At 44.9% G+C, this 19,610-nt stretch overlaps 1 protein-coding gene across 1 annotated transcript; it reads left to right on the forward strand.

Moving 5' to 3' along the window:
* Window positions 1-3,739: 3,739 nt before the first annotated feature.
* LOC133902174 (probable transcription factor RL9) lies at window positions 3,740-9,954 on the forward strand. The gene is made up of 6 exons (XM_062343770.1): window positions 3,740-5,038; window positions 5,141-5,217; window positions 5,867-5,912; window positions 6,043-6,244; window positions 9,150-9,222; window positions 9,352-9,954. The coding sequence occupies exons 1-6, from the start codon at window positions 4,198-4,200 to the stop codon at window positions 9,463-9,465; spliced, it is 1,353 nt and encodes a 450-aa protein (XP_062199754.1). The 5' UTR covers window positions 3,740-4,197; the 3' UTR covers window positions 9,466-9,954.
* The last annotated feature ends 9,656 nt before the right edge of the window (window positions 9,955-19,610 follow it).

A 19,610-nucleotide genomic window follows, 5' to 3' on the forward strand; every position in this document is an offset into this window, starting at 1 on the left:
TAGCTTTTTCAATCACAAGCTAAAACAAACAATCGGCTTCTTGACATAGATTATAACAGTCCACATCCTCCTGGATTGTTGCAATCCAACAAGCTGGTATCCATCAGCTTTCCACAGATTGTGAAACTCCATTTTATTGAATTGCCTATCAAAGTTGGCCCAAAATTACCCAACCCTGCCATTGCCCATCGATCCCACTCGAGACCCGACCCCCCACCCCCGTCACTCTCCCTCTAGGCTCGTTCACTAACCTCCCGTCTGTCTCTCCTCCTTCAAACCCTAGCAATGCCGCCCCCATCTGTGGCAAAATCCAGGTGGCCCCCTCCTCTCCGACGGGGCTTAAGGCGGTGCCCTACCCCTCGAACTGATGGACCCCGTCGACCTGGAGCTCGCCGCTGCCATTGCCTTCAGGGATGGCTTGAGAGCTATGGCTGCCGACACTGATGGCGTCCCTGTCGTGGCTAACGGCGTGGAGGATCCCTTCCCTGGCTTGGTGCCCCGTCCTGGCGCGTCACCTGACGCGGAACCTAGGCCCAACGCGGTGGTGTATAGGGCACCTCGTCCCTCCTCTGTTGTGGTTGCTGGCGTGGCGGTCAGTGCAGTGCCCCGATCCTCTACTCCTTCGTCTGTGGTAATGCCATTTTTGCTCTTTCGGCTCCTCAAGTGACGAATTTTGGCATTGGTAGCCTGTAGTAGGTGGTTCATTCATTGGGAGATGAAGTGATTTGGTCATCAATTTGTTGGTCGAGGGTGTAATAGCCTGTATCTATGTAGTTTCACACAATGTATTCTAGGGTCCGGTGCATCTCAGTTCAACAATTTGAACCATGTTATTGGTCCGGCAATGTATAAATTGTTCAGAGATGCATTATGCAGAAAAGTGTGAGCTCAGAGATGTGTAGTTCCAAGAAGCTCATCCTTTTTTATAATGTATACATTGTTTTAGCTTGGTATTGGCCCACACTTTGTTTCAGCTAACCAAAATGTGCAAGCCGCCATAAATGGAGCTTGGAGCAAGTATGTTGTGCCATTATATTTTTGTTTTGCAAATGTTTGGATTGAACAAGCTTAAATATTTAGATGATGTGAGCTCTGAATAATGTTGTTTATGGTACACTTTGTTGTGCAAGGATGTTTTGAAGCATAGACTTTTCACTTTCTTGTTAGCTTTTTGTGATCAGTAATGCCACTTGTTTGCTATTTCTTCTGTCTTGTAGATCAGTAATGCCAATTCCTTATGTCCTTTGTCAATGACTTGTTAGCTATTGTTATACTGGATATTTGTTCATGATATATTTGTTAATTTCCCAAATAGATGTAGGACTTTGTTCTAGACAAAGTCGATTGGAATACCTTGAACAATAGGGCGTTCTGTGAAATATGCGTTGAGGAAATAAAAGCAGAGAATAGGCATGAATGTCTTTCGTGATAACCTTGTTGATGCTTTGTTTGCTATGAGAGAGTAGATTGTTTGTGAGAGAATATTTGTATGGATAAAAATTCAAGTTTGCATGGATGATGTATCTTTTGCTATTTATTTATGCATTTTTGTTTTCATAAATAATCTACCGACCAAATATGAAACATGTCACAAAATGATAAATAGGGCACCCGAAACAACTAAGGGTATTATAGACTTTTGATATAAAAAAGCAGCAATCCAAGCCTCCAGAATCTAGGTTGCCAAATAACTATCATTTTTGAGATCTTCAGCTTTTTACAATCTAACTTTTTAAAATCCTCAATCTATATACTGCTTTTTAAATTCTCAACTAAAACAAACATGACCTTGGATCCACCTTGACATGTTAGGAATGTCCCGATACTGGTGATGGATTCAAACCGACGGGAGCCACACTTTTTATGGGAAAGACTCATGTTTTCCTTTTCCAGTCATATTGTTCATCACTCAATAAACGGTCCAGAAAGACTCAAGGTCCTATACCACTACATCCTGAAACAAAATGCTTTGGATTAAGCCTGAAGTAAATTTTTTTGAGACGAGGTGTTGTTCCCAATGTGTGTGTATGCAAGGGATGGAATAGCCATATAGGCTTTTGCTAGATGGAGCCTTGGGGTTTGAAGCCATATGATGAGCATAGCCTAGAGTCAACTTGGCATTCATGCATGCGTGTTTGTGTGTTTGTTTGGTCATGTGGTGATGGCATAATAATAATCCCATACAGGGTTGTCCCTGGATTGGATGGAATATCTCGAGGGAAGACATGCAAAGTGCACTAGAAGGTTTCAGGAAGGGGTTTTGGTTCTGGACTCGGGGAAGTACCCTTTTTACTAATCGCTGCGGTATGTTATTTTAATCAACTTGCCAGTGGTACATACGTAAGGCAAAAGAGAGTAGATCCACTAGTACTAAATTCGGGATTGATGTGTGGTTTATTTTCTGTGACATGCATTGTTTGAGTATGAGATGAATGCAAAATGACACATTTTGAACACAAATTCTTATTTAGATGTACAGAAGAAAAGAGGAGGTTGGAAATGCCCAGAAGAAGCGACAAAAAGGTCATAAATATCAAGGTATCCATTTATATTGCAATAAAGACCAGACTAAATATCATTTTCTAGGCGAGCGATACGCCATTTCTATTCAAACGCCAGACCTTTCAAGTGCGATGTGACAAAGCCTTCATGAATATCAAGGTATCCATTTATGTTGCAATAGACGGATATCCTTTCGTAGGTGAGTGTGTTATGCCGTTTCCATCCAAATCCAATCAAAGTGTGGTGCGACGAAATCTCAATACCCACACTTACTGAGTAAATTTAATGAGTAGCAATATATCGGAACACATGCATTTTTCTGCAACCACCGCAACGTTCTCCAGAATCCTTATGCAAGCATATTATTTGATAGGTTACCACATAAAGAAGCCAATGTTAATTGCAGCATATCCGAGAACCAGATGTAGTTAGCAAGTGCCTTCAGAGAATGTGTCAAATGAAAAACCAGCAGGAAGGAAGGAAGGAAGGCACACCCTTGACACATGCAGGTGACAGGAACTCACCACTTTGTACATGGTTACTATGGAGGTGCACTACTGCAATGTGATGAGAGAGAGGGTGGTGTGACTGCAGAATGTGGACCAGGTCTCAGTGAGTCCCCTCCCCATGGGGGTGCACTGCACTGCACTGCACACACCCCCAATCTGAACGCAGCGAGTGAGCCTGGGGTAGTGAGAGAGAAGCCTTGTAGAGAGAGAGAGAGAGGCTTATGATCTCCGTCCGGCTGCCTGCCTGGTTCCTCCCCCATAAAAAAAGGGTGCAGTGCTCTACAGAGGCAGGGTGTGGAGAGGGAAAGAGAGGAGTTTGTAGAGAGAGAAAGGGGAGCCCAAGCCCTGGGGGCGTGGGGGGGAAAGCATCCCAGGCGCACGGGCTCACACAGCCTTTTCAACCCCCAAACAAACTGAAAAAAATTCAGATCAGACTCCTTCGCAAAAAAATGCAAGAAAATCTGATGCAGTCCTCACCTACAACATACTTCTCACTCCTACATGAACACATATTTTTTAGTACTGCTGGTACTATATGAGATACACCTGCACCTGCATCTTTATTGTTGAAGTGTTTGTTGTGCGTGTGTGGATGTATAGTATACGTATGGAGACCTGGCTTTGACTCAACTTGCCTTCAAAGTGTCATTTTCTCATACATGGTGATGCCTGCCCCTCCTTAACAACAAGATAACCTCACATATTCTCCTCTTCTGATCTGCCACCCCTCTAATTCTCTCTCTACGCCTCTCTCTCTCTCTCTCTCTCTCTAACTTTTTATACTAGTAGCAATAAGGAGGGACAGCACAAGGGACCAGTTCATCCCTGGTTGCCTCTCATAGTCATCTCTAGAGAGAGAAAGAGAAAGAGAGGAGAGAGAAAGGAGGAGTAACTCCAGTACTAGAGACACAGACACCCACCAAGGCCAAAGCATAAGCACGAACAAGAGAAGAGAAGAGCACCAAGAAGCTTCTCCTCCGTCTCCCCTCCCTGTCCTTCCGGCATATATGTATATATCCATCGATCGTATGAGCTCTCCAGGCTAGCTGGGGTGCCATACCGCCGCTGCTCAGGAGAGAGGAAGAGGGAGGAGACAAGGGTCAAGGGTGCGCCGGTGTGGGCCGCGTGCACACGTGCGATCAGGGGCAGGAGAAAGAGAGACGCGTCGGCGGCGGCGGGCTAGACGATGGAGGCGAGCTCGGCAGCGTCGCCGGACCTGTCGCTGCACATCAGCCTGCCGAGCAGCGCGCCGGGATCCGGGCCGTCCGGCGGGCGCTCCGCGGTGGGGGGAGCAGGAGGAGCCGCGGGGGGAGACCCGTGGCGGAGGCTGAACGGGTCCACGGCGTCTACGGAGCTGTCCCTGTCGCCGCCGGCCGAGCAGGAGGCGGTCGCGCTGCCGTGGCGCCACCGGTCCACGGCGGCGGCCGCGTCTTCCGCGGCCACGACGTCGACGGGCGCGGCCCTGATGCCCATGTCGATGCTGCAGACGCTCGACGCTGGGGGTGGGCCTGGGGTAGTCGGTGGAGGAGGCGCCTCGGCGGCGGCGCCAATCCGGGGTATACCTATCTACAACGGCCCGGGGGGCTTCCCGTTCCTGCCGCCGGCGGCTGGGGGAGACGGCCACCACCCGAAGGTCGGGTTCTACAGCTCCTACCACCCGGCCACGTGGCCCTCCTCGCTGGGCTCCACGTCGCCGTCGCCTCTCGCGCCGGGGGCGCTGCCCGACCCCGCGTCGGCGTTCCTGTCCCCCGCCGCGCACCACCACCACCGGATGCTGTCGGCGTCGGGCAGGTTCAACGGCATGCTTTCGGACACCCTCCGCGGCTATGGCGCCGGTGGAGTCGGCGGCCTAGGCGGCATCGGCGGGCATCACCACCACCTGCACGGCTCGCAGCCCTTCGGCCTGGCCTCCCGGTTCATGCCCAAGCTCCCCGCCAAGCGCAGCATGCGCGCGCCGCGCATGCGGTGGACGAGCACCCTCCACGCCCGCTTCGTCCACGCCGTCGAGCTCCTCGGCGGCCACGAAAGTGCGTGACAACAAAACCAACTCACCTGAATTACACCTTCCTGTCCGATCTTTCTGATCATTCGCGCATCAAAATCTCTTCCTGTCCTTTTCCGGCGTGCAGGGGCGACGCCCAAGTCGGTGCTCGAGCTCATGGACGTGAAGGATCTGACCCTAGCGCACGTCAAGAGCCATCTCCAGGTACGTGGCTGCCGGCTGCCATTGCCAACCAATTCCAAACACTTGGTTCCAAATTATCCTCCATCGCCCGAGCTTTCTGCTTCGTCTCGCTCCTGGCGTTCTTACTCTTGTTTGGGTGAGACAAGAACGCCAATGCAGTTACTCCAGAGTTAGTGAATGACGGTGAAACGGACGGATGGGCCTCGTAGCCAAGAAACTGCCATTCTTGGGGAGAGATGAAAGGGAGGAGGGGAGAGAGAGAGAGTGAGAGAGATGCATGTGTGGGGATGTGTGAGTGAGAGAGAAAAAGTTGCCATCATTACACAATAATGCAATGTATGTGCATCCGCGCCTAGTTAGCGTATGTGTGTAGGTGTGTGCGCGCACGGCCCAAAGCACTCAGCTCCAAAGAACCATGGCCAAAGAGAGAAGAGAGAGAAGGTAGTAGCAAGAGAGAGAATGAATGGTGAGCATAGCAGCTAGGAAGTGTCCAAGGCGAGGGCATGGCATCATAGTATTTCCAAGTGTCCTTTTCCTGGTGTTCTCTTGCGCGCCGATCCACCAGCTGATCCATTTGCTTGTCTCTTCCCCTCCCCTTCCCCCTATCTTGTGAACTGATCGCTGCAACATTTGCTTTTTTTTGGTGTGCTTTCCTTCCTTCCCCTTTCAGATGTATCGAACCGTGAAGAGCACTGACAAGCCTGCGGCATCCTCAGGTACCACTGCTAATTCGCATTGCCATCCTCTCCATTTGATTTAGTGGCTGACCAATCCTATTAGTCCTACTGCTAATGGAGCTAGCTGGTACTAATCATACTGCTATGGTTGCTGGCATTATGCATTCAGGGCCGAACGACGGCGGCTCTGGAGACGAGGACTTCCCCGGCGCCGGCCAGGCCGCGTCCGGCGGCGACAACATGAGCCTGAGGCAGTTCCCGGAGCACCGGTCCACCTCCGAGGGCGCGGCGAGCTCGGTGGGCGGCGGCGGTGGCGACATGGACCAGTCGTCGGCCGGGAACACCAGCACCAGGTGGAGTAACTCATCAAGGTACGTACTCCTGTACTAGCACTGCTACAAAATGGCAGCATGTTGATGCACATCTGATGATATGAAGCCCCTTTGTTCCCCAGCTAGTACTCATCTGCACTTTTGCCATGCTTTTATACAGATAAAAAAACACTTCATGACATAACTTGGCTTTTGTGTGTCTAATTGCTACCTTAATCCCGAAGGCAACACCAAACTTTGGTAGTATGCATTGGCATATATGTAAAGTGGTGAGCATAAATCATGTGGTTATACTCCATTTGGTTGAATGTAAAGCTTAAAAGAATGTTTTGGGGGCACACACACATGCTGACATGCACACCTGGAGAAAGAGGTGCACACAACACAGGGCTGCCTATCTCTAGGGGGAATGGCCAATGCAATGCTGTGTCACAGAAAAGACCAAAAAGTCGCAACCCCCATGACCTCCATTGACTTGAGGGCTTCTGCTCTGTGTTTGGTTTATGCGAAATTAGGACATGGTATACTTATAAAAATACAACTCTGCTTCTGTCTCCTACAAACAGTGTGTGCTGTGTCATTGTGTGTAGGTTCTTGGGCTCTGGCCTTGTCCTCTTCTCTCTCTTTCTTTCTCTCTCTTCTATTCTCTTTCTCTTTCAATCCTAGCTAGGGGAGTAGGGGGCTCTGATCTTTTCATATCAATGCATGGCTCTGATTCCAGGATAGATGGGGTATTGACCTGACATGCTGCTCTATTGCCTATGAATATGTAACCAAGGACTCTTAGTTCTTTCCCATCGTCAATCTCTTCAATGACTTTCTTTTTCTTTTTGCAATTATTAGCACGGCACACACACTTTCTCTGTCTAGTTTGATTAGTTTCTGATGCCTCATGGAGTAGTACTAGTACCAGTATAGTGTGTACATTATGATGTAAGCCTAAGGTTGAGTGAGTACTTGTGGCTCAAAAAAAGAAGCGTAGCCACAATGGCAGCATGGCTATTGCTGCTAGATTTGTCTCACCAATTCAGTTTTTTACGTATGTGATTCAACGTTTTTACCAAATTTTGAGTAAGAAACATCTTCTTTTGGTAGCTTGGAAGCAAATAGGGGTACAGGTGAAGCTGTCTTTGGCTATATTCGCTTTTTCTTTCTCTCCTCCTCCTTTCTAGTCATCCTATCTCATCTTTTGGTCATACTTGCATTCCGATTTCTTGGTTGTTCCCATCATTTTCCAATTTGCATAGCCACTGCGCTCTCACACTCCCCCTCTCTCACAAGTCCGGTCCATGCCTTCCCCTGCAACCTTGGCTATTGATAATTCGTTTGCTTATGAAAATAAAAGTCTAGTTTTTGATATAGTCTTCTTTTCACTAGGTTATCTTCTGTCTAAGTCAAAGAATGAGAGCATATGTATACCTCACATTTTTTCCGGAAGAGTCCATTGTGCTAAGTACCTAGTGAAAAGATATAGCCATGGTAGTAAATTGCAGCCATCCCCCTTTTGGAAAACGCAAGGTTATATTTTTTTCTCTCTTTATAATTACGCATTATGCTTGCTTAGACGATCAGTGCTTGGGAATTTCACAAAACTGCTATAGCCAAATTATTGGCGAGGAGGAAGTGCAATTCTCATTTATATTCTTCATTTTGTTTAGCTAATTAATGTGGATATGGGGGTCTGTTGCATAGACGACAGGTGAATGAGGTGGAAGAGAGACAAAGCATGCTGTAATTTTGTAGTCCAGCTCAGTGTTGATGATCAAAATATTTGTAGTGAACAAAACAAATATATGGGTCAAAAATATAGCATGAGTTTCTTTTCATTAAAAACTAGAAGCTAATGGGCAGTTTATTTAACAAGATTTTGATGTGGCGATTTATTTAATTGCTTGATTATTGAACAACAAGCAAATCACTAAAAATGGAGACATGCAAGAGAAAATTTGGAAGTCAATTGAATTTGGAAGCAGTAATCTTTTTGATAAATTCTAGGAGTGCATGCTTAGGTCTAGATTAATATACCATATAGTGTTGAACTTATATCCTTCATCTTTAAAATATATCAGAACACAATCCTTAATCATAAAAGATTCAGACATGACTCGGGGTACATACAGTAGTATATCTATGATTGATAGTATTGGCACGTAAAGACTACTAGTCCCTTAATGCTAACACCATACATCTGTTCCTAACTTCCTATCAATTAAGACAAAAGCACTTTAGAAGGGTTTGGTAGTAAGTTGGTATAATCTTGATATAGTAGTGGTAAAGGAAGGACACTTTTCTTGATACACCAAAATCACAAAGGAGAGAGAGAGAGAGAGAGATGGACAGCCAACTGTTGCATGGTCTCCAACATGTGGGGCATGCACAAACATGTTTTCTCTCCATGAACATTGAAGTTTACAGTCATGTACCAGCTGTTACAACCTCTGCATGCAAGTACTATAATTAGCATTTAGGAAATGAAATCAGCAAATGTGTGGGATGCTTGTTCATTACTTCTGCCTTTCAGCAAATGCACATTTTGTTACTCATGAAGCATTAGATTCCTTGCTTCTGCCTTTCTTTTCCTTAAACCCTCATGGCAGGAGCTTCCAGCTGATGAGCTCCCTGTGCCATTCACAGCACGACTGTACCGAAGAGGGAACATCTTTTAAAAGCTTTGTTGCCTAGAAAGGAGCCATGTAACTAACTGATCATGAAGAGCAGCTGCTGTTACTCACTTTAGCTAAAGCTAACTGGGCATTGTGGATGCACGTCATGTTCCTAGCTATAGTAATATTACCATATACTATCCAATTGTAATCCCCTTGAAAAAAAACTTCCCAATTGTAGCATTGCAATGCCCAGTTTACAATTCTGCTAGTCTCAAATTGGATATAGTATCTTTGGAAAGTTTGTAACAACTTTACTAAATGGAAAAATTCTTCTTCAGGGACCCATGGCTGTCGTCAAATTCATGCAACATGGACGCTCATCGCTTGGCTGGACTGTCTTCTCCGATTGAGGTATTTACATCTATGTCCGTGCTTCGTCTCTACGACCTTCAGTTTATATACACGTCAGACAGTCCAGCCAAGGTATGCATGCATATATATATTGTGCTAATTCTTGTGCAAATGGTGCATTTGTTTCAGAACGCGGAGCCTTGCCGATCGAGCAGCTCGCAGGTGTCCAACCACGAGCTGAGCAGCCCGAGCCTCGAGTTCACGCTAGGGAGACCAGATTGGCAGGGCGCGGACCATGACTAACAGTCAAGATCACAGAACCTAGCAAGGCTGATTTGTTTGTTCAGATATAGTAGCAGTACTGATCGTCATGCTTGGTTTCCAACTCCTCCGCGACAACGAGAAGTTTTCAGGGAAGAGAATTGATGAACAACAACCGCATTTTCTCCGGGAGGCTCACCGGAGCATATATCGGGAAAGATTTACCGGATCTCTGATCTATATTTGGGTTTGTTAATTAGTTGGCCATGTTTCTGATTTCCTTTTCTTTCTTTCTTCTCTCTTTCTGTGGCGAGGTTACAGTGTTGTTGCAGGGAGTAGTAGATGACAATGAGAGGTGTGTGCGAATCTGTGTTTGGTGACTTGATGTGTTCTGGTGTGGGAGGGACGGATCATTAGCGCATGGAAAGTTGGAAAGGATAAAAGAAAGAAAGGGGAATGAGTTCTCATGAAGCAATCTAACTGAGATGCCGATTCGGTCCTTTTTGTGCATGTGTGTGTGTGATCTCTTCTTTAATTTCTTTAATCCCTGCAGGTTCTTGCTCATGTAAGTAACTAGCTCGCTTGCTGCTGCCTGCACTTTTCCAGCACCCAAGTGTGAAATCTTGACCAGACCAGTGAGCTAAAGGCCGCACTTTACACTTAGCAGATTGCAAACTTATGCACACATCAAACCGATTGAGACCAAAGCACATCGAGGTTCCTTCGAAAGGAAAAGAAATAATTAGCACTGAGCATATATATATGCTCTTGCAATCATGCAAGCAATTGTGCGCCAAGCCTTCGATTCCGGTACCGTCTTTTCAATCACTCACAGATAGATGGTCCGCGCTCCCTCCATTGATCGATCCATGGTGGTCCAAGAACAAGGGCATTCATGCATAAACCCCAATCGACGCAACCATCTGCAAGCGAGATCGATCGATATCCCTCTCTCGCTGGTCCTATCCCATTTATCAGTCCTGCATCTGCCGATCGTTGGCGTCGATGAAACATTTAGTTGATCACAGGTGTTTGCGCGATGATAGCTGCCGAGAGGGAAACAAGGATTCAGCATGCAACTAGCAGGATGAGCTAGCCGTACACTTATGCATGGATGTCTGTGAAAGGTGCCTGTGATTGTATTGGAACGAAAAGGGAGGATCAAGCCCGGCATAGATTCCGATTGACCGTCACCTGCGGTGACCGGCGGCCTGGCTGGCGACGACGTGGATCTCGTGGGAGCTAGGCTAGCTGCTGCCCAGATGATAGATCCGTGCGTGCATGGTATATTCATATTTTTTAATAAAAGATGTTTTATTGACTCGAATAGTAAGATACAACCGTATAAGAATATAATCATATATTTACGTGCTAATGGTATAAGTCCCTACGATTATAAATATATATCATTTTAAAAAATATTTGATCAAACTTTTAAAACTCTTATTAACAATAGCTTTCAAAATATTTAGTTCAGAAACCTTAAAATTATATGGATAGATTTGTTTTGAAAAATATTTTTAAGATACCACAAATTCGATAGATTTTATGAATATACTCTAATAAAAAAATAGTTATCAAAACTATACATCAGAGATCATATCTTTTCTAAAACATGCATTTATAATCAAATAGAGTAGTAGCTTGATGGTTGTTCGTCACTGGCCAAGTGTTATATATCGGTGGATGCGTTGCGATCCCGTGTCACGGCAACATCTTTCAATAGATCATCGGCTCCTCCATTGTTCTGTGCGCGTAACACTAGAATAACCTTTCGATCCGTACCATTCGGATCAACTAAACGGATGAACTGTACTATATATCGGTCAACTTGTCGAAACGCTTTAATAGAGACGGTGGAGTGATTTCTAGCCGGTGCCTGTAATCCGAGGCAGTTCTGATTTGACATTACGTGACCAACTTATAACTAACCTAACAATTACTAGTAATTAAGTAGTAGTACTGAGCTGATATTAAACCAGTAAACCTCAAGGCACCACAATGCTGCAGTGTTGCAAGGAAGAAAGCCATCAATTCTTTTCAAACAATGGGAACGATGAAAAGTGAGGGAAGAAGAGGGGTGAAAAAGAAGAGAAGGAATGGAAAAGAGGCAGGCCAGGCCAATGCAATCATAAAGCAATGGATTGCAAAATTATTTTTCCCAGTCCCCCCATGTTTCTCTGTCCCCTCATTCAAGTCATTCTATTGTTCCCTCTTCCATTGTCGGCCGGCCCTTTTGCTCAGCCCCTCTCTCTCTCCTCAGCTCAGCTCAGCTCGGCTCTGACAAAAGAGAGAGAGGGGTGAGAGGAGAGAGAAAATACATTCATGGGGTTAAAGAGGGTGCAGGAATAAAAAAGAAGCAAGCAAGCTGCAGCACAAAGGAGAAATAAAGAGTGGCACTGTGCAACACCTGTGTCCACTTGAATGCCCTGTCCTTCGATTCCCATCTCTCTAGCTCTATCTCTCTCTATTCTGAAACTGTAGTGGGGGCCTTGGGGCTAGACGTGGCCTAGTTTCTGTTGTACTGTGCGCCTAAGAGAGAGGGGGGCACTGCCACTTCGAGCTCGGAATTTATTTGCATGGGGCCTTTTGGCCCCGTGCGGATTGGAGGTTGTACAGCTTGGACCACCTCTTATACTGTGCACCATTCATCTTCGTATGACCTATACGAAGTGGACTTTGCATTCGAGCTGTCCTCGGCATCTTGTGACACATTTCTGGTGGAAAATCACATTGTAAAATTCGTCATTTTCTAACGGAAAAAATCCGTATTGCAACCCTCAATTATGAGCTCACTCTGGTTTTCACTCCTCGGTTATGAAACCATTCATTCTTTAACCCTCCACTATTAAAATCACTCACTTTTCAACTTTCTCATGAATTTAGATGGTTTTGGGTGATGTGACTTTGACATGGCGACATGCCGACATGACTGAGGGCTAAAATAATTTTTCAATTTCAAAATTTCGTAAATGACTTCAAAATTTTAGGAAAAAATCTTACTCATACTATAGGTTTTTAACCTAAATTTTATTGCATAAATGAAATAAAGTATAACATACCCACAAAAGGATAGCATTTAAAGCTAAATCATACCATTTTTGCATGCCAATTAAACTGTAATCCACTCTATACCAAATTGATTTAGGTTATAAATATTCTTATGTTGCAACTGATTCTTTTTCATGAATTGTTTGAATCCATTTACAGCTTTTTGAAATGGGGGTATGTCAATGACTTCAAACAATTATGGAAAAAATCACAATTGTGCATTGGAGTATCAAAACCTATATCAATTTGGTACCAACGAAATTAAAGTTTAATTTGATCACGGTAAATAGTTTCATTTATTTTTATACACTATTTTTGCAGGCCGATTATACTACATTTCATTCACAAAAAGTATAAGTATAGTAGGGGAAGAGAGGTACCTTTTGAGATCTTGAAAAACCATCTCTGCTTTTGGCATCCGCAAGAAACGATTATTTTTCTTTAGCAACTTGAAAAGCGGCAGCCCGTACTCTCTCATCCTCGAGATGAACCTACTTAGCGTTGCCATACATCCCGTCATCTTCTAGACTTCCCTCAACCTGATCAGGGACCTCATCTGGTCGATGACCTTGATCTTTTCAGGGTTTGCTTCTATCCCTTGGCTAGACAGGAGAAAACCGAGCAACTTCCCTGACGGGACTCTGAATGTGCACTTCTTCGGGTTCAGTTGCATGCGGTACTTACGGAGGTTGTCGAACGTCTCTTGGAGCTTCACGATCAGGGTGTCCTTGGTCCTGCCTTTTACAACTATGTCATCAACATAGGCCTCGACATTTCTACCAAGATATGATCGAAGGATGAGCTGGATGCATCATTGGTAAGTAGCACTAGCGCTTTTTAAGCCAAAAGGAATATTTACATAGCAAAAGACCCCAAAGGACGTTACACAAGTGATTTTCTCATCATCTGCCACATGCATACTAATCTAATGGTACCTTGAATGGGCATCGGAGAAGCATAGCAAATCGCTACCGAGCCGAGTCAACAAGCTGGTCGATTCGGGGATAGGGGAGAGGTTATTTGGGCACGCCTTGTTCAAGTCGATGAAGTCGACGCACATCCTTCACATACCATTGGGTTTTCGGACCATGACATTGTTAGCAAGCCACTCTGGGTACCGCACCTCTCGAATGAAGCTTGCTTACAATAGCTTGTCGATCTCCTCGCGAAGTACTTCCTTTCGATCAGGTGTGAACCAGTGCGCCTTTTTCTTTATAGGTCGCTCGTCTAGTCGCACTAACAACTTGTGCCCAATCACATCCCTAGGGAACCTAGGCATATCAGACGGACTCCAAGAAAAGATGTTTGTGTTTGCCTAGAGGAAAGTGATGAGGGTGAGTTCCTATTTTGGGTCCAGACCAGCCTCGATCCTGACCGTTCTGGATGGGTCAGCATCGTCTATGCGCACGGCCTTGAGCTGGTTATCGGGATTAGCGACGGCGTGGACCTTCTCTGGATGGCTGCTTGGCCTAGCATTCTCGGGCTGCGAGCTGGGAGCCAGCTCGACCATGTCGAGGCTCCTCTTGTCGTAGTGTAGGGCCATCTTTTGGTTGCACAAAATAGTGATGGATCTCTTGGGACCAAAGATCTTGATTGCCTAGTATGCATAGTGGGTAACGGCCATGAACTGGGACATCACTGTCTCCCTAGGATCATGTTGTACGTGGTCCCAAAGTCCGGTACGTTGAACAGGACCCTCTTTGTCCTGAGGTTGTTCGACAAACAGAAAGTGACAGGCAGTTCGATCTGCCCCAACAGCTTGGCTGAAGAGCCAGGGGTGATCTCGAAGAAGGGAGGAGATGGTTTTAATGTACTCCTCGGGATCTGCAGGGCGTCTAGCGCGTCGGCGAAGAGGAGGTAGATGGTACTCTCTCCATCGACCAGCACGCACCCTATTTGGATATTGTGCACTGTGGATTCGACCACGATGGGGTAAAATCCGGGGCACTTGACCCATGCACGGTGGTCCACCTGGCTGAAGGGGAGGGCTACCTCCGACCACTTCAGTCGTAGACTCGGGCCTGGCTTGGTTGGCTTGGTTGTGCATACCTCGCGGACCACCGACTTGTACTCCATATGTGAGGAATACATCATGACACCCCCAAAGATATGGTGGGCCATGTGCCTAGCCTGCTGGAAACCCATAGCCGACTAGTCGGGATTGGCCCCGTTTTCAACATCATCGTCGCGCCTAGTTCTGCGGCTCCCAAGCTCTTTATCGATGATGTCTCGCATGACCTTGCATTTGGTCAGGTCATGTGTGTTAGTACGGTGGATCGAGTAGTAGCATCTGCCCTTCTTCCTGTCCTTCTTCTCGAAGCATCAGTACGGTTGGCCGCCCTGCTCGACTACCATGACGTCTGATGGTTCGGCCTTACGCTTGTTCTTCTTTTTCTCCTTTCGGTCGACCCCTTTTGAAGGAACGGGCTGGTCGGAGATCTGTTGTTGTCTCACCCTAATATGGTTCTCTTGGCCTCGACGGCATGTGCGCACTTGTCCGAGAGCTCGAAGAGCTTGGTGGTGCTTCAGACCTCTTTGGTGGCCTGCTTTTTGACCATCTTCTGGTCTTTGACCCCCTCCAGAATGTGTTGACCACACTCACCTGTGATCTGTGGAATGGTATTTCGGCATTCGGTGAAACACCAGATGTAATCTCAAAGTGACTTGTCGTGTCGTTGTTGACCTAGTATGGGTCATCCTCGACCCTTGGTCGGGCATTGGTTCCCTGAAAGTTAGTGATGAACTGGTTGCACAAGTCTTTCCAAGAATGGACTTCCTCGCGTGGGAGGTTCATGAGCCAGGACTATGGCGAACCAGCCAGGGCGGTCGGAAAATAGTTCGCCATGACCTTCCCATCATCACCTGCGGCTTGCACCATGGTAGTGTAGATCTGCAGGAACTCCTCCAAGTTGGTCGAGCCATCCTAGCAAACTATAACAAACTACTCTAGAAAGATAAATGCGCAAAGGTAGATTGCAGGAATGTAAATGTGAAAATGTAAATAAGGTAGAGAGAGCAAACTCACCACAAGAGATTTTTATCCTATAGTATCGATAGCATAAATGCCACCCTTAGTTCACGTTGGAGCTCCACCAAGGATATGGTCTCGGACAGCACCCGGTTACAGCTCTTGAGCCACAAAGGTCTCAAGCAGGATGAGCCACCAAGGCAAGACCTCACCATAAGTCTCTCTTCTGGTCACTTGCCGTTGTGATCACTTCGGAGCTTAAGCTACCAAGACAAGGGGTCTCCGCGTCCCTGTACACGTGTCTTTCCGCCGCTTTACACCAAGTCAAAGGGGTCAACAAGCTTGAGTAACTCTGGCTCAAGTTGCCGGCAAGTCACAAAGACTTCAAGACACCGGCGTACCACTTGGTACAAGTTAGGATCACTCCTTGATCCCTTCTTCAAGCTCATCACCTAGCTACAACTCACTCTAGACCTATAAGCATTAAACACTCTCTAATCTTATGCTTAATCATTTTGGATGATCACTTTAAGCACTTTGGTGGCTTTGATGTTTTCTCAAGTGTCTATGTGTTTCTCTGAACTCCAGCACCTTCAAATGACCAAGTGGACATATATTTATAGCTTCAAACTCGCAAGCTAGCTGTTAACCTAATGGCTCAGAAAGCAGTTAACATCGGATTGTCCGGTGATAATAGTAGTACAATCATCAGACAAGAAATGCTATGGTGTGTTGTTCTTCCTCATCACCGGACTATTCGGTCAGTTCATCCATCTGCTTCAACAACTGCAGCCTCTCTGGTAGAAATACTCCGGTCTGATCCTCTGGTGCGCACAAGCTAATCACTGAACCATCAGGTGGGTTGCTCTTCAGTCTTCAACGGCTACAACCTTCTTTGCAGGAAATGCTTCGGTGAGTGCAACATAGTGAGTACCAGACTATTGATGAGGCAAATCTTCATGGGACTTCTTCGATTCAACCAAGTTTTGTCACAGCTACGATGGCTTCTTAATGTATTACTTCCATGATACCTACTAACATATATTCTTGATAAACATGTTAGTCTCGTTGATTATGTTGTCATTAATCACCAAAATCGCATACACGCCCTAAAAATGTTCCGCTATAATCTCCCTAAGGGCATGTTCGCTACAATCTCCCTTTTTTGGTGATTGATGATAACACAACAAAAGCAAGTGGTAAATAACAAATGATACTAATTGTAAAGAGTACAAGGACATACCACATTGCTTGGATGCATATTTTTACCATTTAGTCCATCTTTGTTGTGATTCCCTATTTCTCTATTGCCACTATGTCTTTTGAACAACTCATGCAAGAGCTTCTCCATTTGCATGCTCTTGATGCCAAATATAGATGAGTCACCCTTTGAAAACCTTAACATCTTGCTTACTTACTTGTTCTCCACTAGGTATGCCTCTTGCTTTAGTCATCAAACTTCTCCCTGTAACAGCCCAAATTCCTAAATCCAAGACAATAAAGACTTTTTCAAAAGAAATTAAAAAGAGTTTTGCAAAATTAAATAAATCTGTAAGTGTGTATGTGTGCTTTATACATATATGCATATATGTGGATATATGTGTTATATGTATAAATACATATATATATATATATATATATATATATATATATATTGAGGGCTATTATCTTATAAAAGAGTATTTATAGATGTGTGTGTGTGTGTATTTTAATTGCTTGATTGATCTTGTGAGCCAATATAAGGATATATATAGTATATGTGATGTATAAGAATAATATACATGTGTATATATATACATGAGAGAAAATATAATGGAAAAAGAAAAGCTTTTGTGTTAATGGACTAAAGCCCATCTCACCTCCCTCTCCTCTCTTTGTTTTGGCCCAACCCAACCAGACCAGCTGAGTCAGCCCATCGCTCTCTCCTCTCTTCCCTCCCTCTCTGCTTCAGCTCGCAGAGTAGCAGCCTGCATAGTCACCACCATGTCTGAGTCAGAGATCGACCACCCAACTGCCAAACGAGATCGCCGAGCCTCTAGAAGCTAAAGCCCGGACCAATTTTGCTAGAGCCCAAGAAATCATGAGATGTGCACAAGAGTTCAACCACCGGTCGCACAAAGTTCTGAGTTAAATTTGTGGGATTGCATTGAAGTTAAGCTAAGCAGCAAAGGAAGGAAGAATCCAGAGGCTATACATGAACTTTTGCCCAAGAGATAGAGACCCGAGCATGTTTGAATCACCAGAATTGAGTTTGGATCACTGTCGCTGCCCCTTTTCAAATTTGAGTAGAATTAGAGATGAGAGAGCCGCCCGGCTATAAATACGCGTCCCTACGCCCTCCCCAGATCATCCCAAGCCTTTTCCCCATCTTCTCATCAAGAAATCATCGCCAAAGCTCATCGTCGTCGGGAACCAAAGCTTCAAGCCGCTGCCCACCATCGCTAGCCTCAACCGCGCGCCGCCGATGACCACTCGTAGCCCAGTCGTGTTCGTCGTGAGCACGTGGTCATTTTCCGCCACTCATCAGAGCATTTGGAGCGACAACTAGCTTTTCGCCTCTCTCTGGTGACGCGCCACCGTGGGAGCCCTCTGAATCGCTATCATCGTCATCGGGAGCGAAGGAGACCAAGGTGAACCGTCCGATCCGAAACCAACGGCTGAGATTAGATCTGCATACCCCTTCGGTTTTAATCCCAATTAGCCGATAACTTGGCAGCCACATAGATGCATGCGTCCGATGTGTCCGCTCTGTCATCAAGCCACCTCAACCAAACAGCCCAGTCAGTACCCCAGTCATCGTTTCTTTTTATTTTATTTGTTTTGGTTGTTTCATTGATATCATAATTGTTATATATTGCGCAATAAAAAGTTTTTTATATAAAAATAAATATAATAACAATTAGTAAATTAATTTCAAAAAAATTAATAATGTTATATAGTTTTATAATTCAAATAAATGCTAAAAAATCCTAGAAAATCATAATGACTTTTGAAAAATCCTAGAAAATTCCTAGCAACATAATTTCATCTGTAGATAACCTTTTTAGTCATGTTTTAATCTTTAAAAATTTATAACTTGTCAATCGTAGCTCCGTTCTGACCCGTTCTTTCACCAGATTATCCGGAATAGTGTGATCTTGTATGTGATGATGTTTATTGTGTGATTTTTTATTCTTTTTAGATCTTGGTGTTTATGTGTTGTTGTTTTTCCGCGTATGTTGCGAGTAGACGCCAACGCTCATGAGGAGCTAAAAGGTCTGCAGGATTAGGATTTTGAAGACCCAACTGGGTTCAGTGAAGGCAAGTTGTGTTTTTGATAATTTTTATCCCATTTTTACAAATATTTTTTTTAAACATGCATGCTAATAATTTATTGGGAATCCCAAGAATTAGGCTTGACCCTAGTTTTTCCCTTATCATCCTTGTCGCCATAGTATGGTTTTGGGATATGGATGGACAGATGATGCTTAGCCTTGCTTTGGGTTGGTAATCATGATAATTGTTCTATGAACTTGATAATGGTCCTATGCAACAATGATAAAATATGATGAAATAATTTTTGTAGCAACATGGTATAGAGATTTGAGCAGGTGATATAATGAGATGTATGATTCTGAAAGTGGTAGTCTTGCTCAAATATAAGGACTGGTTCGTGGGGTAACCTTTCTGTATTTATAGTACAACCACAAGCCTGGTATGGGACATACCTAGCCAAGTAATTTTCTTACTCTCAGTATAGTGTAGATCAAGCAGAAGAGCAGTGAATGGACGATATCTTAAGATCCGAAAGGCGCAAGAGGGGACTTCCATTGTTGAGGTAGAATCAAGCGGTAGTGAAATCTTAGTGGATAGACATGTGCTGAGAAGGGGCATTGTAAAGGCTTTGTAGTATATTCCTAGCGCACACCTTAGTAGTGTGTAAGAGTTTTTTGTCGGTCAATGGATGCTCAGCAAAATGGGATGAAATATTTTATAGATAAAGTACAATCTCTGTAGAGTTAAAACTGAATATTAAGTCGTGCTCACAGTCATGAGCAGCACTGAAAACCTACCATGATTATAACTTGATGTTTTAGTTAGTCAGGTCAACTGTGATGGTGGGAATTATAGTTGAGGATGGTCAATCATAGTGCTGGGAACTATGATGAGGGTTTAACCTTAATGGATG

Source organism: Phragmites australis, chromosome 20, assembly GCF_958298935.1.
Source record: "Phragmites australis chromosome 20, lpPhrAust1.1, whole genome shotgun sequence".
In the NCBI taxonomy this organism is placed as follows: domain Eukaryota; kingdom Viridiplantae; phylum Streptophyta; class Magnoliopsida; order Poales; family Poaceae; genus Phragmites; species Phragmites australis.

Coding starts and splice junctions, on each gene's coding strand:
- LOC133902174 (XM_062343770.1), top strand. CDS start 4,198: ATGGAGGCGAGCTCGGCAGCGTCGCCGGACCTGTCGCTGCACATCAGC. Junction 5,039..5,140: donor GCTCCTCGGCGGCCACGAAA/GTGCGTGACAAC, acceptor TCCGGCGTGCAG/GGGCGACGCCCAAGTCGGTG. Junction 5,218..5,866: donor ACGTCAAGAGCCATCTCCAG/GTACGTGGCTGC, acceptor TTCCCCTTTCAG/ATGTATCGAACCGTGAAGAG.